General features: G+C 46.3%; 1 protein-coding gene and 1 long non-coding RNA gene across 3 annotated transcripts in view; one reads left to right on the top strand and one right to left on the bottom strand.

Annotated features, from left to right (window-relative positions):
* The window catches only part of BCL7C (BAF chromatin remodeling complex subunit BCL7C), a 34176-nt gene extending 21256 nt beyond the window's left edge, over window positions 1–12920 (top strand). Inside the window, exon 5 of one of the 2 annotated variants that reach the window (XM_070461206.1) lies at window positions 12072–12920. In XM_070461206.1, the coding sequence (XP_070317307.1) occupies window positions 12072–12281 (210 nt within the window). In that variant the 3' untranslated portion in view covers window positions 12282–12920. The remainder of the gene's footprint in view (window positions 1–12071) is intronic. The other variant, XM_070461204.1, reaches the window with a different exon arrangement.
* A 6972-nt stretch (window positions 12921–19892) lies between these two features.
* Window positions 19893–25715, bottom strand: LOC139032879 (uncharacterized). Its single transcript, XR_011485513.1, has 2 exons — window positions 23873–25715; window positions 19893–21993 (listed from the first exon to the last, which is right to left on the bottom strand). It is a non-coding gene; the product is annotated as an uncharacterized lncRNA (long non-coding RNA).
* Between the last annotated feature and the right edge of the window lie 1523 nt (window positions 25716–27238).

The raw sequence follows: 27238 nt of genomic DNA, 5'->3' as shown, positions 1-27238 counted from the left end.
CAAGTGTTGGAAAAAGCATGCTCTGCAGATCAGTGTGAGAGAAAGCTGTATGAGGGTCAGGACTGGTGGTGTACAAAAGGAGTCCAAGCGCTGAGTCCAGTCACTGCAAAGGCAGCATGTGTTCTGGGGTCAGTGGTGTCCGCATGGAGGTAGAGAGAGAGGTAAGGCAATGTGGTTGCAAGTTGGGAGCTGTGAGCTCATCAAAGGACTCCTCACTCTCACCTCTAAGGCAGAACCAGTGGATGTGCCCACATACATGTGCCCATGCAAAACTGTGCAACAGGAGCAAGAAAAGACCCTCAACAGTACCAGAACCAGGAAGAGCATCTCCTTCCTCTTTCAGTGTCCCTCCAGCGCCCTCTGCTGACAAAGCTTAACATCGTGTTCACTGCAAGGAGAAACGTGTACATAGTCCAGTTCAGTATCTCAGAGCAAATACTAAAGCATGAATTTGGAGCTGAGAGGCAGTAACTTGAAAACTGTCATAGTGGCAGAATCCCCACATAGTCTCTCTGAACCACAGACTGGGGACCAATATAGCAAGACAGGCTAAGTGAAAGTCTCACTTGCTACAAAGACAACAAACCAGTAAAAATACCACATCCCTGGGAGAAGTGCAGAAATTCATGCCAAAGAATTGAAAGAAGCTGGGGTAGTGAGACATATATACCCATTTATCCCGCCAGTCTGGCCTGTTCAGAAGTCAGATGGAGAATAACTGAACCAGCATGAACTGAATTGGGTGATAATTCCAATTGCAGCTGCTGTCCCAGATTTAGTATCTTTCCCCTGGTATTTGGTAATTGACTAGCGACTTGGCTTTTTCTCCATACCAACATGCAAGGTCCACCAGAGCAGTTTCCTTTTTAACTGGCAATGCAGTTTCCTTTTTAACTGTATATCTTCAGGATGCTCCAGGGATCTGTTAATTCTGATCTGCTGTAATATAGTCTACAAAGATCTCAATCATCTTAACATCCCACAGACCACCACACTGGTCCACTATATTGAGAACATTATTGGATCTGATGAGCAGCAAGTAACAAGTACCTTAACTGTCCTAATAAGACATATGCAAACTAGAAGGTGGGAGATAAGTGCCCTCTAAAGGCTCAGGGGGTACTTCCCTGGCGGTTCAGTGGTTGAGAATCCACCTGCTAATGCAGGGGGGATGAGTTCAATCCCTGGTCTAGGAAAATTCAACATGCTGCAGGGCACCTAAGCCCCTGCACCACAATCACTGAAGCCCGTGCTCTGGGGTCCATGCTCCGCAACAAGAGAAACCACTACAATGAGGAGCTCTCGCACCACAACTAGAGAGTAGCCCCCTCTCGTCGCAACTAGAGAAAGCCCACGTGTCGTAACGAAGACCCAGCACAGCCAAAAAAAAAAAATATTCAGGGGACTGTCACTCCAGTGAAGTTTCTGGAGATTCAGTGGCCTGGAGTATGTAAAGATTTCTCCTCCAAGGTGAAAGACCAGTTGCTCCTCATACAACCTACTCCCCCTCATAGAGTTACAGTGCTTGGTAGGCATGTATGGATTTTGGAGGCAATGTAGCTCGTCAGTAAAGCCCCCTGAGAGGTGCCAGTTTGAGTAGAGAGCAGGGCAAGAGAAGGTTCTGTAACACTTTCAAGGCACCCTGTCTCTGTACCTATGATCCAGCAAAGCCAGTGACATTCCAGCAAGCACCAACAGCAGAATCAAAGCACAGACTCACAGGATTTTCGATAAGTGTAGGCTCTTTCCTGTAGACAACTGTTCTACTTTCCAGAAACAGTCTCTGAGCAGTTCTTTGGTGGTCCAGTGGTTGAGAATCAGCCTTGCTGTGAGGGGATGCAGGTTCAATCCCTGGTCAGGGTAACTAAGATCCCACATGCAGCAGAGCTACTGAGCCCACGCACTCTGGAGCCCATGTGCCATAACTCAAGAGTCTGTTGCACAGCACCTGATGCAGACAAATACATATCTTAAAAAATCTGTAGCTTAAGGGACTTCCAGGTGGTCCAGTGGCTAAGACTCCAAGCTCCCAATGCAGGGGACCTGGGTTCGATCCCTGGTCAGGGAACTAGATCTAAGACCCAAAGCAAATAAATAAATATGTTTTTAAAATCTATAGCTTAAAAAAGAAACAGTCTCTGGCTTGCTCTTGGGACGTGGTAGGAACTGAACATGTAGCCAGCAGATACCGGGTGACCAAGCAACCTGAGATATTCATCATGAAAGGGTGTTGTCTGACCAACCCAACCGTGAGGTTGGGTGTCCACAGCAGCAGTCTATCACCACCTGAGATAAGAGACCAACCTTGGAAAGCTCCAGAAGTTATGAGCCATTTACAGGAGCAGGTGGTTTCTGTTGCATGATCTTCTCTCCCTCCATCACTGGCTGTGCCTTTCTGGGGTGTCCCTTACACCCAGCTGACTGATGAAGAAAAGACGCACGCCTGTTTACAAGTGACTCTGGCTGCTATGAGCTGTCAGTGGGCAGCCATGGCTCCCCCCACCAGCTGGGTGAACCTGACGGACGCTGGTGAAGAAAAATCCTCACAGTGGACATAACTTTGAGCAGTGTCTTTGGCTCTTCACTATGTCTGATGGGTGAAATGATCAGAAGTATGGACCTGTATTAATTGATGGATGGTTGTTAAGGTTTGGCTGGCTGGTCAGGAACTTGAAAGGAACAGAATTGGAAAATGGGTGACAAGAAATCTGCGTCCTTATAGCCCTTCTATTTTTTGCACCGGGTCTTATTTGCAGCATGTGGGTGCTTTATTGCAGCATGGAGAATCTAGTTCCTTGACCAGGGATTGAACTCCAGGCCCCCTTCATGGGGAGCGTGAGTCTTAACCATTGGATCACCAGGGAAGTCCATTATAGCCCTTCTTTTAACAATCTTCCTCAATCAGTCTTACTTCAGTTGGAGCCATTTCATTCAGGGGTCCAGCTTTGTCGTCTCTCCTTTGCTTTCTTCAGTTCCGTTCAGTCACTGAGTTGTGTCTGACTCTTTGGGACCCCATGATTCACAGCACGCCAAGCCTCCCTGTCAGTCACCAACTCCCAGAGTTTACTCAAACTCATGTACATCGAGTCGGTGATGCCATCCAGCCATCTCATCCTCTGTCATCCCCTTTTCCTCCTGTCCCCAATCCCTCACAGCATCAGGGTCTTTTCCAATGAGTCAACTCTGCATGAGGTGGCCAAAGTATTGGAGTTTCAGCTTCAGCATCAGTCCTTCCAATGAACACCCAGGATTGATCTCCTTTAGGATGGACTGGTTGGATCTCCTTGCAGTCCAAGGGACTCTCAAGAGTCTTCTCCAACACCACAGTTCAAAAGCATCAATTCTTCGGTGCTTAGCTTTCTTCACAGTCCAACTCTCACATCCATACATGACCACTGGAAAAATCATAGCCTTGACTAGGCGGACCTTTGTTGGCAAAGTAATGTCTCTGCTTTTTATTTTTTTTTCTTTTTTTTTCTGCTTTTTAATATGCTTTCTAGGTGGGTCATAACTTTCCTTTCAAGGAGTAAGCGTCTTTTAATTTCATGGCTGCAGTCACCATCTGCAGTGATTTTGGAGCCCAAAAAAATAAAGTCTGACACTGTTACCACTGTTTACCCATCTATTTGCCATGAAGTGATGGGACCAGATGCCATGATCTTAGTTTTCTGAATGTTGAGCTTTAAGCCAACTTTTTCACTCTCCTCTTTCACTTTCATCAAGAGGCTTTTTAGTTCCCCTTCACTTTCTGCCATAAGGGTAGTGTCATCTGCATATCTGACGTTATTGATATTTCTCCCGGCAATCTTGATTCCAGCTTGTGCTTCTTCCAGCCCAGCATTTCTCATGATGTACTCTGCATATAAGTTAAATAAGTAGGATGACAATATACAGCCTTGACATACTCCTTTTCCTATTTGGAACCAGTCTGTTGTTCCATGTCCAGCTCTAACTGTTGCTTCCTGACCTGCATACAGGTTTCTCAAGAGGCAGGTCAGGTGGTCTGGTATTCCCATCTCTTTCAGAATTTTCCACAGTCTATTGTGATCCACACAGTAAAAGGCTTTGGCATAGTCAATAAAGCAGAAATAGATGTTTTTCTGGAACTCTCTTGCTTTTTCATGATCCAGCGGATGTTGGCAATTTTATCTTTGGTTCCTCTGCCTTTTCTAAAACCAGCTTGAACATCTGGAAGTTCACGGTTCACATATTGCTGAAGCAATTGGAGAATTTTGAGCATTACTTTACTAGCGTGCAAGATGAGTGCAATTGTGCAGTGGTTTGAGCATTCTTTGGGATTGGAATGAAAACTGGCCTTTTCCAGTCCTGTGGCCACTGCTGAGTTTTCCAAATTTGCTGGCATATTGAGTGCAGCACTTTCACAGCATCATCTTTCAGGAGTTGAAATAGCTCAACTGGAATTCCATCACCTCCACTAGCTTTGTTCGTAGTGATGCTTTCTAAGGCCCACTCGACTTCACATTCCAGGATGTCTGGCTCTAGGTGAGTGATCACACCATCGTGATTATCTGGGTCATGAAGATCTTTTTTTGTACAGTTCCTCTGTGTATTCTTGCCACCGCTTCTTAATATCTTCTGCTTCTGTTAGGTCCATACCATTTCTGTCCTTCATCGAGCCCATCTTTGCATGAAGTGTTCCCTTGGTATCTCTAATTTTATTGAAGAGATCTCTTGTCTTTCCCATTCTGTTGCTTTCCTCTATTTCTTTGCATTGATCGCCGAGGAAGGCTTTTTTGTCTCTCCTTGCTATTCTTTGGAACTCTGCATTCAAATAGGAATGTCTTTCCTTTTCTCCTCTGCTTTTGCTTCTCTTCTTTTCACAGCTATTTGAAAGGCCTCCTCAGACAGCCATTTTGCTTTTTTGCATTTCTTTTCCATGGGGATGGTCTTGATCCCTGTCTCCTGTACAATGTCACCAACCTCCATCCATAGTTGGTTTCTTAGTCCTCTTCAGTGGTTTGTTAGCTTCTCTTTAGCTGTTCATGAGTTTATTTCCTCTAACCACTCAGAACAGCATTTTAGCTTCTCTCAAACAGCTGCTGCTGCTAAGTTGCTTCAATCATGTCCGACGCTGTGCGACCCCATAGATGGCAGCCCACGAGGCTCCGCCGTCCCTGGGATTCTCCAGGCAAGAACACTGGAGTGGGTTGCCATGTCCTTCTCCAATGCCTGAAAGTGAAAAGTGAAAGTGAAGTCGCTCCGTTATGTCCGACTCTTCCTGACCCCATGGACTGCAGCCTACCAGGCTCCTCCGTCCATGGGGTTTTCCAGGCAAGAGCACTGGAGTGGGGTGCCATTGCCTTCTCCACTCTCAAACAGAGGCAAGTAGTATAAGAGAGCAATGTTCTCCTGAAGAGGCCAGGGTATTAGTTTGCTTGGGCTGCCATAACAAAGTACCACAGACTGCGGACTGAAACCACAGAAATTTTTTTTCTCACAGCTTTATTTATTTATTGGTGATGCAGCAAGGCATGTGGGATCTTAGTTCCCCAACCAGGCATCAAACCCGTGTCCCCTGCAGTGGAAGCAGGAAGTCTTAACCATTGGACCACCAGGGAAGTCTCCAATTTTTTCACAATTCTAGAGGCCAGAAGCCGGAGATCTAAGTGTCAGCAGGGTTGGTTTCTCCTAAGCCCCTCTTCTTGGCTTGTAGAGGGCCACCTTCTCCCTATGTCCTTGCGTAACCTTCCTTCTGTGTGTCTGTGTCATGCATTTGTTTTGTTTATTTATTATTTGGCCATACCATATGCATGTGCCGAAGAATTGATGCTTTTGAACTGTGGTGTTGGAGAAGATTCTTGAGAGTCCCTTGGACTGCAAGGAGATCCAACCAGTCCCTCCTAAAGGAGATCAGTCCTGGGTGTTCATTGGAAGGACTGATGCTGAAGCTCCAATACTTTGGCCACCTCACGCAGAGTTGACTCATTGGAAAAGACCCTGATGCTGGGAGGGATTGGGGGCAGGAGGAGAAGGGGACAACAGGGGATGAGATGGCTGGATGGCATCACCGACTCAATGGACATGAGTTTGAGTAAACTCCAGGAGTTGGTGATGGACGAGGAGGCCTGGCGTGCTGCGGTTCATGGGGTTGCAAAGAGTCGGACATGACTGAGCGACTGAACTGAACTGTGCATGTGGGATCTTAGTTCCCTGATCAGGGATCAAACCCATGGCCCCTGCAGTGGAAACAGGGAGTCTTAACCACTGGACCACCAGGGAAGTCGCTTACTCTCCTCTCCTCAGAAGGATACCAGTCCTATTGGATTAGGGGCCTCCTTAATGGCCTTATTTTAACTTCATCACCTTTAAAAGACCCTATCTCCCAGCAGACTCACATTCTGAAGTAGCAGGTGTTAGGATTTCAGCACATGAATTTGAGGGGGGTGCACAATTCAGCCCTTAGGAACCAGTACTGAACACATCTGAAGACCCTTATCCTGCTGCTAAGACATAAAGAAGAGGAAACCCCACTGACGGCTCCTCGCGTGCCGGCAGCCATCTTCTCCAGTCCGTCTACCTCTGCAGCTCCCTTCCAGGTCCTCAGAGGTGAGCAGACTAGAGAGGCTCTTCCGGGGCTGTATGTCAGGGGGAAAAGAGGGAGCCCCCGTGGCGCCCCTCTTCCTGAGTTCTAAGCCGTGTTACTAAACCCCAGAATTCATGATCTATCCATCCGCCATCACTGGGAGGACGGGACCATGACAGGCCTCCCCTTGTAAAACCTGGCCTATAGAGGAGTAAAGCAGAACTCCCAAGTGGAAAAACATCAAGAAACTGGAATACATTTCTCTTTCCTGAAGTGAAAGTAGCTCAGTCATGGCCAACTCTTTGCAACCTCATGGACTCAGACCAGAATACTGGAGTGGGCAGCCTTTCCCTTCTCCAGGGGATCTTCCCAACCCAGGGATCAAACCCAGGTCTCCCACATTGCAGGCAGATTCTTTACCAGCTGAGCCACAAGGGAAGCTCTTTCCTAAGGAAGGTGGAAAAGAGGGAGTCTTTGAAAGGATTCCCACCTCTTTAGTCAGGCTGTTTATTTTAAGTTTTTTTGTTTGTTTGTTTTATGTGGAGCATTTTTTAAGTCTTCATTGAATTTATTACAATACTACTTCTGGTTTATGTTTTGGTTTCTTGGTCTCCAGGCTTGTGGGATCTTAGCTTCCCCACTAGGGACTGAACTGCAACCCCTGCGTTGAAAGGCAAAGTCTTAACCATTAGACCACCAGGGAGATCCCTCTGGCCAGGTTCTTTCATGAAACCAAATATATTCATTTTCCTTTGCTCCGTAACAAATGAGCCCAAACTTAGAGTTTAAAGTGAGACTCATTTATTATCTCACATTTTTGTTGATCAGAGACTATGGGCTTGGCTAGGTTCTCAGCTTAAGGTTTCATAAAGTGAAAGTGGCTCATTTGTGTCCGACTCTGCGACCCCATGGACTATACAGTCCATGGAATTCTCCAGGCTAGAATACTGGAGTGGATAACCTTTACCCTTCTCCAGGGGATCTTCCTAACCCAGGGATTGAACCAGGGTCTCCTGCATTGCAGGTGGATTCTTTACCAACTGAACTATCAGGGAAGCCTAGGGTCTTATAAGGCCCAAGTCAAGTTGCTGACTGAGGTGGGCTCTTACCTAGAAGCTGTGGGCACAAATCCACTTCCATGTGAGTTCCATTTGTTGGCCAAATTCAGCTCCTTACAGTGTAGGATGTCTCCATGCTGGCTTTCGGGGTGGAGGGTGGGTGTCAGCTCTTCCAGAGGCCACCACAGGGAATGCCTTGGTGGTCCAGTGGTTAGGACTCCATGCTTCCATTGTATGGGGCCTAGGTTGGATCCTTGGGCAGGGAACTAAGATCCCACAGGGACAAAAAAAGGCCACTGGATTCCTCATCACACGGGGCCCTTCATCAGCAAGCCAGCAAGGGCTCCAGTCCTCCTCACGCTTCACATCTCTGGCTTTCTCTTCTGCCACCTGCTGGAGAAAACTTTCTTAAACAGCTACCTGATGGGTTGATAATTGCTATATCTTAACCTCAGCTGACTTGGATCTTTAATTTCACCTCCAAAAATCCCTTTACAGCAGTACCTAGATTAGCGTTTGATTGAAGAACGAAGGGGCAGGAATTTTAGAGGGTTATCTTTAGAATTCTGCCTACCAGACAGGAATCCCCATCTTGACCTTGAAAGAAAGCCGTCCCCCTCTGCCAGAGGCCTCTTAGATCCTTGTTGTTGTTTAGTCTCTAAGTAGTGTCTGACTCTGTGTGACCCCGCTGTGTGACCCTGCTGTGTGACCCCGTGGACTGTAGCCCACCAGGCTCCTCTGTCCAGGGGATTCTTCAGGCAAGAATATTGGAGTAGGTTACCATTTCCTTCTCCAGGGGATCTTCGTAACCTAGGGGTTCAACCCAAGTCGCCTGCTTGGCAGGCGGATTCTTTACCACTGAACCACCTGGGAAGCCCTCTTAGATCCTAGCCTGGCACCAAAGATAAGAAAATGTGGGCCATGTGCTCCTCTAGAGAGACCAGTCAGCTCCTCAGCTGGTTCATAAATTCTTAGCAACTTGGTGTGAATTAGAAAAAGGTGCCCTTTCCTTCTACAGATCTCTGTTCACCACAGTGTGAGGGCCACCCCCCCAACAGTTGTGCAGTACACAACATGTACTGCTATGAGCAGTGGCCCTGATCCCAGTGGGATCAGATACACTGTACTTCCCAACCACTTGCCCACACTAGCTGTTGTCTATAGAGATATTTTTTTCCCAGAACACTTCTTTCTGACATTCTTCACTGTTTTGTTTTTTTTTTTTCTTTTTAATTTTTGGCTGCACTGGGTCTTTGTTGTTCTTTGAGGGCTTTCTCTAGTTGTGGTGCATGGGTTTCTCATTGCAGTGGTTTCTCTTGTTGCAGAACACAGGCTCTAGGGCAGACAGGCTCAGTGGTTGTAGCTCCCGGGCTTAGTTGCTCTGCGGCAGGTGGGATCTTCCCAGACTAGAGATCAAACCTGTGTCCCGTGCATCTGCAGGCAGATTCCCAACCACCAGAGAAGTTCCACTGGCTTATTTTTATCTGCTGATGACTTGGGGGAAATACAAAATAAAATGGTCATCAGTTGAGCTGAATAGGGTGATGAATTAGTACTCAGAAAAAAAAAAATTGTTTTATCTACTGGTTGGATCTAAACCATTTGGTCATATCTAAGTAAATAGTCAAGAACTTCCAAGGAACAAACCCTGAAATCAGCAATATTAAGATAAAAACAGAAGCCATTGTTACTCAGAGCCCATATCCATATAGATATAGATATAGATAGGATATATAAGCACAATATGCACACACACACACTCATATATACACATAACCTCATTTAACCTTCACAGGAACCCTATCAATTAGGCATTACATTATTATCCCCACAAGACAGACAAGAAAACTGAGGTCTGATTACTTGCCCAAAGTTAAGGATGAAAAGAAGCTGAGTCAGAACTCAGATCTATGCCATCTGATTGATGCAAAGCCCATGCTCCTAACCACTTAGTGGAAATTAGCTGAGTGTCTATGCCCTGAATCGAGGCCTTTGCTCTCTGCCTCTTGCATCAAAGCCAGGGTTACTCTCTGGTGAGCCCAGTGGCCCAATCTAGGACAGGGAAGAAGCCAGGTGGAATCTTAGTTGTATTCATAGATAGGGTTTCCCAGGTGGCCCAGTGGTAAAAAAAAAATTCCTGCTGCCAATGCAGGAGATTGGGTTCAGTTCCTGGGTCAGGAAGATTCCCTGGAGAAGGAAATGGCAACCCATTCCAGTATTCTTGCCTGGAGAATCCCATGGACAGAGGAGCATGGCAGGCTACCATCCACGGAGTGTCAAAGAGTCAGACGCAACTGAAGCAACTTAGCATGCACGCACATATGTATTCATAGGGATGACCTGCAGGGAAAAGGGTGGTAGTTTGTGGCTACAAGAGAGAGATGGCCAGTGGGACTTGGAAGGAGGAAAGATGGTAGGCTTTGTCTTGTTCACCAGGGTATCTCCAATGCCTGGCACCTTATTGGCCCACAGTTAGTGTTTGCTGAATGACTGAATAGCCACCTATGACAGCATGCCTGTGATAGTTCCTCGCTGTGTTCTGTCTCTCTGGCCTCTGCTCCTGCTACCAACCTCTTCCCTTTCCAATAAATTAGCATCTGAACTGGATCTGAAAGCATCCTAGATTGCAGGCCCTGTGGCAAGTGTTTTATCTACATTTTCTCCTTTAAAGTGAAGTAAGAACCAGGAAGTTCCCTGGTGGCCTAGTAGTTAGGATTCCAGGCTTTCACTGGTGTGGCCCGGGTTTCAGTCCCTGGTTGGGGAACAAGCTGCATGATGAGATTACTTCATATTTCAGGAGGCTTCTGGGCTGGCAGAAATATCCACTACTTTAATGCTCAATTTATTAGACTCCATTAAACAAAAAAAGGAAAAAACTGAAAGCCATTTTTTAATGGGGGATTTAGGCTTTGATTATAAATTTAACCAATTAAATTATCTTAACTAATCTAAACTGCGAATACAAATTCAGTATCAAAAGATTCTTTTGATTACTTCATATGCTTTAAGGATACACAAATACAATAACAACAGAATTTATTAAAACCCATCATCAGGACTTCCTGGTGGTCCAGTGGTTAGGAATCTGCCAGCCAATGCAGGGGTCATGGGTTTGATTTCTGGTCCAGAAGGATCCCACATGCCACTTGCCTAAAAAATGCACCATCGGGACTTCCCTGGTGGTCCAGCGGCTAAGACTCTGTGCTCCCAATGCAGGGGGCCAGGGTTCAATCCCTGGTCAGGGAACTTGATCCCACATGCTGCAGCTAAGGCCGGGAACAGCCAAATAAATAAATAAATTAATTAAAAAAAAAAAAATCCACCATCAAATAGGGTTATAAAAGGGCTAAGACTATGGATTTAACTTTTTCTTGTCCTTATTCTGACACCTTCTTGAGGTTCCAGTTTTATACCTTTCTAGAGTTTTAGTAATTCTATCAGTTATTATTTTTATACCTTCTTGGAGTTTGGGTAATCCTACTCGATCCAAAAGAAAAAGGCAACTGTCTCAGAATCAGCTAAGGCTGCAAGTTCCGGTCAGACATAGGACCAGGTTAGACTGTTCTAAAGAGGCAGACCTGAGCTGACCGTTCATTAGCCCCGGCACCTGTTCACAGTAAAGATTTTCCTGCTACTTGTGGAGCTTCTTGGGTTTCCCTGGTGGCTCAGACGGTAAAGAATCCACCTGCAGTATAGGAGACTCAGGTTCCCTCCCTGGACCAGAAGATCCCCTGGAGAAGGGAATGGCAGTCCATTCCAGTATTCTTGCCTGGAAAATCCCATAGACAGAGGAGCCTGGCGGGCCCCAGTCCACGGGGTCCTGAAGAGTCAGACATGACAGTGATTAAGCATGCAACCATGTACAGGGAGCTTTTAAGTCCCTCCTTTCCTCCATCCCTCTCTCCTTCCCTCCCTTTCTATCTTCCTTCCTCTCTCTTTGTGTTGTATGCTTTAAAAAAAAACTTTTCATATGGAGAATTTTTTTTCTTTTTCTTTTTGGATATTTGTGTAGAATCTTACTTCCCTGATCAGGACCCGAACCCATGCCCTTGGCAGTGAAATTGCAGAGTGCTAACCATTGGACAAACAGGGAATTACCCTTTACAGGTTTATATTGATCTTTCCAGTTTAACAAAGGGGTGCCAGGCCCTGCCTTCCTGACGGCCTGTGGCTCCCAAGATGCTTCCCATACTATTATCCCCACCTGATTGCTGAACAAACTGAGGCTTTGTAAAAAGTTATGTAACTTGCCTAAAATCACACTGCAAATAAGTGTAGAGCTGCCTGGTTCTATCCGATTTTAGAAACAGCTCCCACAGGACCCGGCCTCACCCTCTGCCCGCTGTCAGAAATGGGTCGGTTACAGACTGTCCACCAATTTGCTCAATTTAGGGCTCCCAAGGCAGGATCTTCCTAGTCTCAGGTGGGCTGCGGAGAAAACACAACAGATTCTTCTTTCCTCCCTGCAGGATTCGGGAGTGAGGGTGACCAGGAGAGCCCTTCACGAGAAAGGCCTGAAAACAGAGCCTCTCAGGCGGCTTCTTCCCAGAAGAGGCCTCCGGACAAACGCCCGGCCCAGTTCCGCGGGGCCGCCGCCGCCGCCGGAGCCCAGAGCTCCCGGGGGAGGAAGCAAGGCCCCAAGGGCGCCCCGGTCGATCCCTCAAGGGAAGGGGAGGTGAGCCAGCTCCCCAGGCAAGGCGAGGCCCTGAGGCTTCCCTTGGCCGCCCCAAGATCCAGCCACCCACCCGCTCCCCCCCGAGGGCGCAGAGAGCTTCCCAGCTCCACAGCCACCGTGGGATCATCAGCGGCGCGCGGCCCCAGCCTGCCCCGAACCTAAGGTCACAGCACTCGTCTGGCTCGCCACCGACACACGCACAGAGCAGGATCGACAGCCCCCCAAATGCGGGAAAGGCTCCGGGCACAATCTGACCCCGTCGAGCGCCTGAGGACGCATCGCAGCCGGAGTGCGGCGGGGCGCCGGGGCCTCCACCCAGCTAAGGGCAGCCCGGGACGCGCCCCCTCTGCTCCTGGAGACCACATGCCCTCCCCACTCCCTCCCTCCGGCCTCCCCGGAGGCCAAGCTAGCGGGTGGGTTCATCCAGCGACCGAAGACCTGCAGCAAGACCTCCCCACGGGGCCAGCCTCCCCGCAGGCCCGCGTGGATACGAGGAAACCAACCTGGGCGGGCGGGGAGCGCCCAAAGCTTCTGGCACAGCTCCAGCGGACCGGAAAATCCCCACCTGAAGAAGGCCCTGGGCGAGGGAGCCCTTGGAGCGGCTAGCTGGCTGCACTGCTGGGCCTGTCCTACGAAATGTCGAAATGTCGACATCTCCAGTTGATTGAGGGCTTACCCCGTGCCAGGCCTTTCGATTTATGGAATGATCTCATTCAATCCTCACCACATCCCTGGGCCATTGGTGTTCTCATTATCAGCATTTTACAGAAGGAAAAACTAAGTCTCAGAGAGGTTGAGGCTCAAAGGAAAAGTCACACAGCCAGAATGTGGCCGAACCAGCATTCGGACCCAGGTCTGCCTGCCTGACCCCACAGCCCACCCAAGGGCACCGCTTCTCCTGCTGGCACATGAGTGAGGGGTGCTGGTCTGACAGGATATCTGCTTGTGAAGCATCCATTTTTCTCCTGGTGATTATATAAAACACTTGTTATACTAAAGTGAGCAGATACTCACTGGAATGCAAGTGAACATTTGCACCAGCAATTGAGATGCAACTTGTGACATCATAGGAATTTTATGCCAAGTCCAACGCTTCAAGCTCAGCCCCTGGCTACCTGAGGTGCCCTCTTCTCAGACCTCTGCCTTCAGAGGGATGGTGACCAGGGAAGCTCTGCCCTGGACCAGCTCCTGGATGGAACCCTCCTGGAGGCCAAGGAAGATGGTCTTTCCCCAGTTTTCCATCCCATTGAGTTGCTTAAGGGTGTTCATCCAGTTTCTCTGGCCTAAAGTTTCCAAATTCCTGACAGATATCAATCTAGGATTGGGGATTGGAAACCTGGAAATCTTAGGAACTCCTGAAATCATATTATTCTGTATATTTCCTAACTTTCTATATCTTTTTTTAATAAATAAGAAATACACTTTTAGTAGCAGTTCCAAAGAATTATAGGCTATAGCAAATATGCAAAACCAGGAAAGTACCAGAGAACATTACTGGCTAGGGTTAGGATAACAAAATGTTTTAAACCTTCAACAAGATCAACTGCACTACACCGAATCATGTTGAAATTGCCAATTTAAAGACTTGTGTCTAAAACTTTTTCTCAGCACATCATTCATAGGATTTGCATAGGATATACAATACATTTAAACAGGTTAAATATTTACTTTAATTTGTGAGAATATCTCGCTGATAACAGCAGATGGGGCCATGAATATCTTTTTTTGTTTGTTGTTTTTAGTGACTTGTGGGATCCTAGTTCCCTTGCCAGGGATCGAACCCAGACCCACGGCAGTAAATGCATGGAGTCCTAACTACTGGGCCTCCAGGGAATTCCCACAAATATGTTTTAATATGGCAACAGCTACCAAAAAATGTCATTAGACTGTGACCCTTTCTCTCCTATGTACTCCCATTCTAAGTTCCAGAAATGTCTGCCTTAACCTTGGACTCTGTCAGAGTTTCCTTCTCCTGCTTTCTACTTGACATCAGCGGAGTTCTTCGAACCAGGAACACCTCGATGTTTATTGTTAAGCATTTGTTCTCACGTGATTGGGAAAGACTTCTGCATCAAAATACTCTTCTAAGCTGAGCGGGACTGGCAAGGCAGATTTGCTGCGGAAATAATTATCTCATATACAGTAAAGTCCACTCATGAAGCTTCACCTTTTCAGGAGCCTTAGGGCCAGAAAAGCCAGTTATGGATTCCAGCTCTGCCAGTTCCTGGCTGTGAGACCTTGGACAAGTCACTTTACCTCTCTGAGCTTCAATCTAATGGATAGAATGATACCTGGGAGATAATGCAGTTGCTTTGTGAGGCAGTACTGAAGATGGAAGGTTAACAATGTGGCTTTGGAGTCAGACAGGCTGAGGTTTGAATCCATTATTTACTACCTCTTTGATCCGGGGCAAGGTCTAACCACTCTGAGCCCCACTTTTTCTCTTCTGTAAAATGGCAACAAAAAAAACCCACAAAAAACTGATGGAGCCCATTTCATAGAATTTTGGTGAGTTTCAATGAGATCATCTATGAAAATGCTTCACACGGAGCATGGTACGCTGTGAATGCTTGATACGTGTGGACCGGTGTAGTTATTACCTGCTGTATCTACCTCACAGGGCAGTTGTGAGGATGAAAGGGAGGTTACGGTGTGGAAGTGCTTTCTAAGCTGTGAAATGGTCATCCACTTGCCTTTCCTTCAGAGATGAGATGACCAGAAGCTACTGGCAAACCTCAGTGATTTCTCCCAGGAAGGAGCCTGAGAATACCTACCTGTACCCACAGAAGGTAGCTGTATTGAAGAGGCAATATCACCATGGTTACCTGCAAAAGAAGGTTTAGTTGCAATCAGGTAGGCAAACTCCAGCGTCATCTGATAGGGATTTGGAGGGAAAGCCAGTTTTCAGAAGGAGGCTTTGGAAACAGGACATTATTAAACAGAGCCTACCCACCTTAGGTTTGTTTAATAGGGATCAAATCAAGAGATGGGGACATGGAATAGAAAGTGGTGAGGGGGCTATTTGACCATTGTCTGAAGCCCCATTATTGGCTGAACTTAAATAATCCTATTACTCAGAACCAGCCACCCTGCTCCTGCTGTGTCTGTACTTTCACTCATTCCTAGATGGTAGATCAAACATGGATCAAAGGGCTCTCCAAAGATGACCTTGGGAAATTCTGAGAGCAGCCACATAAAGTAAATACTAGCATGAGTCCTGTTCTGCAGCTAAGGGCCTGGAGTCTGGGAAAGTTAAGTCTGTCGCCCAAAGTCACACAGCCGTTGTGGAGTCAGGATTCAGACAGTCCGAATCCCTAGCCTCCGCCAGGCTTCCTCAGCTCACCAGGTGCCAGATGCTGAGCTTGATCATGAAGAAGGAAACACAGATGTATGGGATTCAGTGCCTCAAGGGGCCTCCTCTCAACTTCTGTGACAACTCTCACGATATTATACCTATTTTTCTGGACAATGTTTCTTTGCTTCCAGAGATGTTTTCCTCTGCTTAGCCCTTAAGCCCAGGTTCTCTGGGCCCCATCCTTGGACTCTTTTTCTTTTGTACAGAACTGTGAGAGGTCTTAAAGTCCACAGCTTCAACTGCCGAACATATCTTCTATTTTTTTTTAATTCTTTGGCTGTGCCATGTGGCTTGTGGGATCTTAGTTCCCTGACCAGGGATCGAACCCAGGCCCTTGGCAGTGAAAGCGCAGAGTCTAACCACTGGACCACCAGGGAATTCCTCATCTCTCCTTCTAATCCAGACTGCCCCTCTGAGCACCAGCCTGATGTAGCCAGCTGCCTCCTTGATATCCTCTCTGGTTTTCCAGGCTCCCAACTGAATTCATCCTCTCCCCCTTACCATGTCGGTCCTCCTGAGTTCCCCTTCCTTCTTACCATGGCCTCCTAGTTTCAAACACTGTTGTGGGGTGAAGAACCCCAGAAGCCTTCCCAGACAAAGCCTCTTGAGTCAGTTCTTGGGGCTACAGAGAGACTGTGAGATGTGTTCTCTGAGAGCTGCCAATGGTTTGGGTGTGAACTTACACGGTGGATTGCATCATTTAATCAACTGTCTGCTAGTGCCCGGCAGTTGGCAGGGTCTAGTAACGGAAGTGGAGGAAACATTCATGAATGAAACAGACAGGACCCCTAGCTTCAGGAAACTTTCAGGCCACTAGAGAAGATGGACCTCACACAATCCGCCCCAAATACAGACTCTTACCAACCGTGACAATTATCGTGAAGAAAATGTTCAGTGTGCTATCAAAGAACTTGGTAACTCCATACTGGGTTGGAGGGTGGGGAGCTCAAAGGCCATTTTGAGAAAGCGACAGTTACTATATTCCTGAGAATCGAGTTGAGGGAACAGAATTCCATTTAGAAGTTAACAATAGGATGCTGAACACAGGCCCAGAGGTGGGCAAGAATTTGGTGCATTGGGAAAACTGAAAGGCAGCTCGCATCCATGGAGCTGAGTATGCTGGGACATGTGGCCGACACAAGACTGGCCTGGCTGACTGGGGACGGCGGCAGGTGCCTTGTGGGCCATGCAAGGAGCCTGGGTTTCTTGGTTTAACTTTTTATTTGGAAATAATTTTGAAGTTACAGAAAAGTACAAAGAGCATCTATATGTCCTTTACTCAAAACTTCTGTTAAAATTACTTGTTCTCTCTCTATATATATATATAGTATATACATGGGACTTTTATTCGGAACTATTTGAGAATCAGTTGCATACATCTTGTTCCTTTGCCCTGGTTGTTGTTGTTGTTTAGTCACTAAGTCTCGTCCAGCTCTTTTGTGACCCCATGGACTGTAGCCCATCAGGCTTCTCTGTCCATGGGATTTCCCAGGCAAGAATACTGGAGTGGGTTGCTATTTCCTTCTCCAGGGGATCTTCCCAGCCCAGGGATGGAACCCAAGTTTCCTGCTTTGCAGGCGGATTCTTTACCTCTGAGCCACCAGGGAAGCCCTCCTTTACCCTTAAATACTTGGTGTTTCCTGCCTCCATGCAGTAAAGTTATCCACTTCACTAAATTTCACATCGATGCAATATGGTATCTCATTTACCACCCACTTTGTCAATTATCTCAATAATGTCCTTGATGTAGTCTTTTTCCACATAGTCCAGAATCCAGGTTAGAAATGATGTATTGTATTAAATTGTCATTTCTTCTTAGTCTCCTTTGATCTGGAATAGTAGCCTTTGTCTTCTTTTTATCTTTAAAAATTCTTTTTAAATTTATTTTTAATTGAGGGATAATTACAATATTGTGTTGGCTTCTGCCATACATCACAATGAATCAGCCATAGGTATACATATGTCCCCTCCCTCTTGAGCCTCCCTCCCTCCTCCAAGCCTTGTCTTTTATGACATTGACATGGTGGAAAAATGCAGTCTTCCCCTTTAATAGAATGTTTCTTGTTTGAGCGTTGTCTACTGTTCTTCATGATCATACATGGGTTAAGAATTCCTGGCTGTAAGACTGCATAAATGTTGTTTCCTTCTCAGTGTGACAACAAGAGGCATGCAATGTCTGTCTGCTCCTCCTCAGTGATTTGAATTTTGTCCTATTTCTCCAATCTCTAGTTAAAAAAATTTCCCTTGTTACTGACAAGCCGTCAGGGAGATACATGACCACCATATTGCTGTTTTAGTTGCCAAGTCGTGTCCAACTCTTGTGACCCCATAGACCAGGCTCCTCTGTCCATGGGATTTCCCAGGCAAGAATACTGGAATGGGTTGCCATTCTCCAGGGGATCTTCCTGACCCAGGGATCAAACTCATGTCTCCTTCAGTGGCAGGCAGATTTCTTAGCACTGAGCCACTTGGGAAGCCTATATGACTACCATGCTGATGTTCTATTCCCTAGATTATTAAATAGATGAAATTGACTATCTCTTTCTGCTTCTTACCTGAATCAGATCAGTCTTTATCATGATGGTTACAAAATGGTAATGTCAACTCCAGGACTCCTTCCACTTGACATTCCTCTGCCTACTTATTTAATATTTCTTATCACTAAGGACTTTAAGATTTCTTTTATTTTCCAATAATCTTATAGTTATGAGCCTTACTTATCTTGGTGCTCAGATTGCCCCAGATTTGGCCAGTGGGAGCCCCTTAAAACTAGAAGCCTGGTTGTTATCCCCACTTCACTGGAGGAGCGTGCTTCTGTTTACACAGATGACCACCTTTGAGTGTGACTGTGTCGTAGGGGCTCCGATGTAGGGAGACCTCGTGGGGAAGTTCTTATGTGATCCAGGAGGCAGATATGGCTTAGACTGGGGCGGTGACATACCGGATGGATGGAAAGAACAGATGGATGTTTGAGAAACTTCGGTGGTAGAATCCACAGGACTTAGTGGGGTGGGGGTGGGGTGAATGTGTGAGCCATCAGAGAAAGAGGAGTCAGGAGTGACCGAAGCAGCTGAGTGGATGGTGGAGTTTACTGATGCGGGGAAGACAAGCTGCGTAAGGGGATCAGGTGGGAAGGGTCTTTTAGACAGTTGAGCTTGAGATGTGTTTGACATCTAAGTGAGGATGTCAGGAGACAATGGCTTATACTGTTCTGGAGCTGACATGAGCATTCCAGACCAGAAAATCTGGCACTGCTACTGATGGATGATTTCTGAATCCACAGTCCTGGATGAAATGCTGTGAGAGAGAAAGGTGGAGGAGAGAGAGGGACCAGACCGGGGAATCCTGAGGGAGTTTGCTGTTTGGGGGCCTGGAGGGGTGCACGGCTGGAGATGGCAGTGGACAGGTCCGTGGGGTCAGATCCCATGGAGGCTGGAATGTCAGGCCATATCCTGAAGGTTCCTGGGATGCATTGAAGGGTTGCAAGTAGGGGATTGAGTGACAGGGAACGATCCGAGTTTTAGAAAGATTGTTCCAAGAGCCAAGTGGGGGTGAGTTGGAGGGTCGTGACTGTATTCACGCTGTGGTTCTTTCCAAAGTAAATTGGCTTCTCTTTTGCCCCTGGAGCTCACTCAGATGGAGACCTGTGCCTGAAGGCCCTCTCCTTGTCCATCTGGGCACAAACAAGATGATCAAAACATCTGCCCAGCTGCTCCGAGCAACCCCCGGGTAACGTGATTGCAAACTCCCATCTCCTTGCCTCGTTTTTGGCTGGAGAGTTTTCTTGCTGGGGGATGAGGGTGGGGGTGAAACTTTTGAGCCAGGCGCAGCATAAAATGTGCAGGGAATGGTTTCCGAGGTTTGTGGGAGTCTGCTTTGAGTTTAGTATGGTGTCTGTCATCTAGGCAAGCTGCCCATTTAAACCGGTGTGCTGTCCCCTCCCCACCCCCACTCATGCAGGGGAAGGTGGGTTGTGCCAGGAAGAACATCTCAGTGCATCCTCCTCTTACTAGGGCTGGTGCTCTGTGGCGGACCTGCAGTTCTGCCTAGACGGTGTCAGCTGCCCATTTGGATGGAGACAGACAACCAAAGGCGGGCATTTCAAGAGAACAGAGGGAGGGGCAGGTGCCCTGGAAGCCCAGAAAAGGCAAGATTGTTTCTGGTTGAAGTCAGGAAAGGTTCGCCTGGGGAAGATGGTGTTTGAATCGGGTCTTGAGGATAGAGGATTATGCAGTGAAAAAGAGGAAATAAAAAAAAAAATCAAAGTCCCACATCCTCATGTTTTATTGACATTGTCAGTACAGTCATTGGTTGCCTAAATAACCCAGCAGGCAGATCCTCCTTTGCTAGTTCTCTGACCATGGGAATAATTCATTCCAGGCCTCATGACATAGGCTTGGGGCCTGTGACAGGGCAGCGGGGGGAGCAGAAGCAGCTTGGGATCAAATGCAACTCGGGAATCCGTGCTTGAGCCCCCTGCTCACACTTCCATTCAGCCAAGGAGCCATATCCCAGGCCCTGAGGATATGATGATACAGAGGACATGCTCCTGCTCCGAAGAGCTCACATCTGCTAGAAAGGGGGTCTCAGGTGGAAAGGATTTATTGTAGGGCACGTGTAGATGCCGCCAGAAAGGCACAAGGCGTAGGAGCTGCAGTGCTGACACAGGGAAGGGGCTGAAGCGCACTGAGGCCTTGGGAGTGGATGAGCATGTCAGGCGGAGCAAGAAGGGGGATGTTCAAGGGCACAGGTCAGAGGGCCAAGTTCATGTGGAGCACCAAGGTGCTTCCCTGTCCGCAGGCCAGAAGGTACATCTCTCCTCCTCTTAGGCTTCTGGGCGTTCTTTTTTTTTTCCGTTTTCTACTTCAAATATTTCCCATTTGGGGAGTAGGGGAGTATTTTATACTCTTCAGAGATCTCAACTTGCATGCTTAATTCATTTGTTTTTTTCTCTTTTTTTGACACTAAAAGCATTGAATGCTGTTAATTTCGCCTCTGCAGGTAGCTTTGACTGTATCCTTTTATTATGATTATCATTATCCCGAAATAGTTTGCTTTTTATCCTTGATTTACTTCTTGTCCTAAGGGTAATTTGAGATGTTATTTATGGTTTTCAGTTTCTGAGTGGTGTGTTTTCTATTACTGTTAGTTGTACTGCATTTTGATCTGAGACTGACTTCTAGAATTTCCACTTTTCAAAATTTACCAAAATATTCTCTGTAGTTTAATATTTATTGAAGTTTGTCACTGTCCATGAAACTTGAAATGAAGGTACACTATTTGTTTTCAAGGTCAAAATTTCATATGTTCCTATCTTTTTATGTCCTTATTTATTTTTTGGTTATTTGTTCAGAAAACGTGTTAGAATATTTCCAATAAAATCGTTTTTCATGTTTCTGCTTGTATTACTAAATATTTTATTGAATGGATCTTTGTTGTTATTTAATACAGAAGAAATTAAGCCCCTTCACTATGAAATACACCTTTTATTTTTTATTTAATGTTTTATTGAAGTATAGTTGATTTACTATGTTGTATAACTATACCTTTTAAAAATTATTTATCTTTGGCTGTTCTGAGTCTTCGTTGCTACACTCAGGCTTTCTCTAGTTGCAGTGAGCAGGGGCTACTCTCTAGTTATGGTGTGTTTGCTTCTCATCTTGGCAGCTTCTCTTGTTGTGGAACAGAGGCTCTAGGGCTCAAGGGCTTCAGTAGTTGCAACGTATGGGCTTAGTTGCTCCTCTGCATGGGGGATCAGAGATGGAACCCGTGTCCTCTGCCTTGGCAGGCAGATTCTTAACCACCCGACCACCAGGGTAGTCTGAAACTATGGCTTTCAGAGAGTGATGTTAAGCAGTCACATTCTGGAGTCCAGACAACCTGGATTCACACCCCAACCAACATCTCTCAGCTTAGATTCCAAACCCACAAAATGGAGCTAATAATGGTATCTTCAAGTTCAGGTTTTTTAAAGCAAAAGCTGCCTGTTCTCTTTGGTTGGCCCTTCAGTAAAGCTTTAAAGGAAAAAAAAAAAAAGGTATTTCCCTGTTCCTTGTATAGTTGTTCGCTTAAATGAGTTGATGAATAGAAAGCATTTCGAATGCTGCTTAGAAGAAGGCAAGTGCTCAATAAAGCCAGAATTCAGTGTTATAATCATTGTTATGTTGCCTGGCTAACCATTCCTGGCATTGGAGGCCTCTCTTGTGGAAAAAAGGTCTCTAAGAACCTCTTTCTTTTTCTCTGTCCAGTAAACATTTGATAAACAGAATGCTTCTTCACGCAGAACTTTAGAAGGCATTGTAGGGAATTCCTTGGTGGTCCAGTGGTTAGGGCTCCTATCCCCTGATGGCCAAATTCCAACCTGAGGGAAAGAAATAGTTGTTCCACAAGATGAGCTCTTTACTAGAGAGTAGATACCCATCTCTCCTTCTGTCTTATGAGCCTCAGTCTTTCCTTGCTGGACTGACTGGTAGCCACCACTCCTTCCCCTGCCTTTCACCATAATCAAGATTTAGTAGAGTAGATTGCCTCGGTGGTTTAGAGCAAAAAGATTTCCCAAGTGATCCTAATATGACCTCATCATTTATTAGAGAATCACTGGGGTGAGAGGAAGCTTTTTTTTCCCCCCATAGGACATTCTTTATATATTTTTTAATTGAAGTATAGTTGACTTACAATGTTTCAGGTGCACAGCAAGGCGATTTAGTTATACAAATACACATATATCATTTTTTTAATTATTTTCCATTATAGGTTATAAGAGGAAGCTTTTTTGACCCTTGACTGAGTTAAGGAACTCTGTTATGTGCTTTGGGCACACCTGTTTCTCTGACTGGAAAACCCCATCTGTAAATACTGATTTTTCCAAGCCCCCAAGTCTGTCCCACCCCAGGCTTTTTCTATGTAAACTGATGGCAAGTCCTCCTTCAGTCATTCAATCCAAAATCCTTAGAGTGATTCTTGATTCCTGTCTCTATCTCATATGCCATTTCTAGTCTTTTGGGAAATCATTTGGGCTCTACCTTCAAAATACATCCAGAATCTGACCACTAGTCACCTCTTGTGCCACCACTACCCTGGTCCAGACCAAACTGTCATCATCTCCTTCACACGAACATGCATTATTGCAGTTACCTTCTAGCAGATCTTGCTTCCATCCTTGCCCCTTCAATTGGTTACCAATACTGAAGCCAAAATTGTTAAGTTTTTTTGGCCTCTCGGCTTAAGGGATCTTAGGAATCTTATTTTCCCAACCAGGTATTGAACACTTAGCCCTCAGCAGTGAAAGCTCAGGACCCTAACCACAGGACCACCAGGGAATTCCCCAGAAGGGTTATTTTAAATATAAGCCATGTGATGGTACTCTTCTGCTAGAAACCCTGCAGTGGCTCCCTATTTCTTTTCTTTTCTTTTTGGCTTCCTATTTCAAAACAAAAGCCAAGCACACAAGACCCTGTAAGATCTGCACTCCCTTGCCCCTCAATCCCCACCCACCCACCCCCACCCCATTCCCCCGCCCCACTCTCCTGCCACTCACACTCTCCAGCAACACTCTTCTCCTGGCTGTTTTTCAGTAACACCAATCAGATGTTCCCTCTTGCCTTGGATGCTCTCCCAGCTAGCCCACTGGCTAACCTTCTTGCTTCCTTCAGTTCATCGTTCAGATCTCACTTTGGCACCGGTGTCCAAACTGGCCACCTATTTAACGATGTAATCTGCTCCCTCTTTTTTAAAAATATAATGTTATTTATTTAATTTTGGCTGTGCTGGGTCTTTTGCTGCCAGGGCTTTTCTCTAGTTGCAGTGTGCGCTTCTCACTGCGGTGACTTATCTAGTTGCAGAGTACGGGCTCTAGGGCGCAGGAGCTTCAGTAGCTGCTGAGTTACTGAGCCACCAGAGAAGCCCCAACCTGCTCCCTCTTAACTTGCTCTACTTTCCCCCCACATTGCCTTGTCGTTACCTTTGTTAGAATACAAACTCCAAGAAGGCAGGAAACTGATTTGTTCATCTAGACCAGTGTCTGGCACCCGGCAGGTGCTCAGTAAATGTTAAATTTAAACATTAAATCCCTATATTCTTCACAATACTACCAAGAAGTCTAATAATACAGGGTGGCTGTTGGACTCCCACTGCCTTCTCCCACACCTAGCAGAGAAGCTACCTCGAACTGGAAAACACCGAATTTTCAGTTCTCCAAAGCTCATTCTCTGCTAGCTCAAAAGTGTATGTCCCTAGCTCACCTTTTCCAAATTGGGCGAGATGCCGGAGCCTCACCCCAGAGTCACGCCAGAGATTGTACTTGACTCTTCCAATCAGCCAATCAAAATCGCCGTCCTTTTTATTCTTTTGTCCCTTAAAGGACTTCGTTTTCCGATTGGTTGTTCCAAGAGGGGCGGGACGAAGCGGATTTGGCATGTGGGCGCCTAGCTAAGGTGGTTGCCTAGGTCACCACCCCGCATTCCAGCAGCTGAGAGGGAAATGGGCGGGGTGGGGAGCGGACCTCCCACCCCTACCTACGGTGGGGCCTGGGATTGGTTCGCAGCTGTTTGGCCACGCCCCCAACCCAACTCTAGCGCACCTAAGCTGGGGTTACGCGGGGACCTAGAAGACGCCTGCCTGGGAAGGAGATCTCAACGGCCAGGACACCTAATCCTCCCCCGGAGTAATCGCCCGGTCCTGACGCAGGGAGAGGTGCCTCTGCTGGCAGAACCTCTACGATCACATTCATTCATGCTACAGTGCAAGCCCGGAGGTCTGGATCCAGACCCAGTAAATTGCGAGAAAACAGGCCGAGGCTGCACCTCTTCTAAACCGCTGTTAAAAGAGGGAGTGGACTCTAGGTGATCAACGAGCCTGCCTCGATTGGCAGGCCCTGTCCTTCATGGAAGTCCCTGGACTTCGACTTCCTCTAATGTAAATGAATAGGCATCGGGAAGCTACAGAACTGGGCCCCGCTCTGGCATATCCTATTTCTAGGCCTGTTTCCGTATACTGAAGTGAAGGGATTAGACTAGATGTTCTCTAAGGTCCCTTCTAGTGTTCCTTACTAGCTGTGAAACAGCCCAAGTAGCACGTGTAAAGTTCTTCATAAATGTTTGACCCAGTATATAAATTTTAAGCAAGTTACATTGCTATCTTCTCATCCTCCTTACATTCTATACCTAGAAATTCCAGGAATGGAGGAAAAGTCTATGATGGCACCTAAAAAGAAAATAGGGACTGTCAACAGATAACCGAAAAGGCTGATTGTCTGACACTCAGGAGATGATGCTGGAGAAAAGGGTGAAATAATCTTTTAAGCCCCTCATTTTACAGAAGAGAGAACTTGAGAGTAGCTGAGTCAGGCTGCTAATAGGAGGAACCAGGTTTCCTGACTTGACTCCATGATTGGTTTCTTTACATGTTACAGTATTGGCAAAGGGAAGGCACAGCTGTGCAAAAACAGGTAAAGAAATTGTTCACAGAAATAAAAGCAGACAAATTAATTTGTAGCATTCCTCACTTTCATTTACTTAGGTTTTCTCTCTTCCCGACATTTGAGGTGACTTAAAAACAAAGAAGAAATAGAGCAATAAAAAAATAAAACAGGGCTTCTCTGGTGGCTCAGTGGTAAAGAGTCCGGTTGCCAATGCAGGAGACACAGGTTCGATCCCTGATCCTGAAAGATCCCACATGCTGAGGAGCAACTAAGCCCATGTGTCACAACTACTGAGCCTGTGCTGTGGGGCCCAGTAACCCAACTATTGAGCCCATGTGCTGCAGCTACTGAAGCCTGTGGACCCTAGAGCATTTGCTCTTCAACAAAAGAAGTCACTGTAATGAGAAGCCCTTGCACCAAACAACGAAAAGCAGCCCCCGCTCACTGCAACTAAAGAAAAGCCAGTGCAGCAACGAAGATTCAGCAAAAAAATAAATAAATAAAATTTTAAAAAATAAAAAAAAATTATTTCTCTTTTCTGCTTTTCCTTTCTGTCACCTTTGTCTCCCCAAAAGAGCTTCTCAACTTCTAATGTTCCAAACCCACCTTTGTAAGACTCTTCAGTGGTCACCCACCCACCTTCCAATTAAAAAAAAGGCAGAAAAAAAAAAAAAAGCCAACTAAAACCAAAACCAAAGTGGACCATTTACACAAAATGTCCAGACCAGGCAAATCTACAGAGACAGAAAGAACATGAGTGCCTAGAGTGGAAGGGGTCAGGGTGTGAGGGGTGGGAGTGGAAGGGCAGGGTGGGAGATTTAATGGGGGCTCAAGAAGTGACTCCTGATAGATATGAAGTTGATTTGAGGAGTGATGAAAATGTTCTAAACTTAAGGTGATGGTTGCTCAACTTTGTGTTGAGCACAAAATCACAGACTAAAAATCACAGAATGGTCCACTTCCAGTAAGTGAAGTATACAGTATGTGAATTCTATCTCAATTCAGCTGTCATAACAGAAGAGACATACCAAGAAAAAAAACAAAACAAACCAACATGTGCCTTTGCTGCTTCTCTAGGTTCTGTGTGTTTAATCCTCTCACTCTGAGGGGATCTGGGCCATCTGCCCCTGGAGATGTTTCCTGAATCTCCAACTGTGTCACCTCCAGGGTTGCCCGCCTCCTGCCCCCACCTCCCCTTCACGCTCTGCGTGGTCCCTATCATGGAAGGAAACAGGCTGGTTCCCCTGACCACTTGCTCACCCACTGCCTCTGCCACCTCATTTCATGGCCACTCTGGATGGAGTTGGCCAGACAAGGGAAGGACAGACGAGGCAGAATAGAAGTGAATCTTTTAGGAGGTTGGAGAAGCGAGAAATGATCTACAGCAAAATCAGAAAGAACAAGGGAAGGCTGAGAAGGAAAAGAATCCACTTTGGGACTTCCCTGGTGGTCCACTGGCTAAGACTCCACACTCCCAATGCAGGGGCCCTGGGGTTCAATCCCTAGTCAGGGAATTAGATCGCACATGCCACAACTAAGACCCAGCACAGTCAAATAAATATTTTTTTTTTTTAAATAAACTTCACCCCTCCTGAAAGTTGTTTTTTCTCCCCTGCTGGAATGCTTGAAGAATTAACAAATAGCATGAGTCGATTTCCTCAGTCTAGATTGTATTCTTTCTGGAGTTTTTGGAGGGAGCAGAAGACAGGCAGTTTTACACATTTGCTTCCTGTCAGTTTTTTAAATAAAAGCTCATCTTCTCAGAGAAATACCCCTGGCTTCTCTCTACAAAACAGCAACATGTTCCCTGATGAGGACACTTCCCAGTTTCCCTTCCCCGCTTTGTTATTTTGTTTCTATGTCTTCCTTAGACTTTAACTTCTGTAAGGGCAGGTTTTATTTTAATTAAAAAATTTTCTTTGGTTGCACTGTGCAGCATGCGGGATCCTAGTTCCCAGACCAGGAAAGGAACCCATGCCCCCTGCAGTGAAGTGTGGAGTTCTAACCCCTAGGGACTCCTAGGGATGTCCCTGGTGTTCTTCTTCATCTGTTTAAGTCCCTGGGTTCCTCAATTAAAAACTCAGTTAAAATACACATAAAATAAAATTTACCATTTTAACTATACTGAAGTGTAAAGTTCTGTGGTATTAAATAAAGCCTCAGATGTTTGGAAGGAGCACAGTGCTAA

Source organism: Odocoileus virginianus, chromosome 33 (genome assembly GCF_023699985.2).
Source record: "Odocoileus virginianus isolate 20LAN1187 ecotype Illinois chromosome 33, Ovbor_1.2, whole genome shotgun sequence".
Lineage (NCBI taxonomy): Eukaryota > Metazoa > Chordata > Mammalia > Artiodactyla > Cervidae > Odocoileus > Odocoileus virginianus.
Note: the sequence above shows the minus strand (reverse complement) of the source record. Positions and strands in the feature narration are given on the sequence as shown.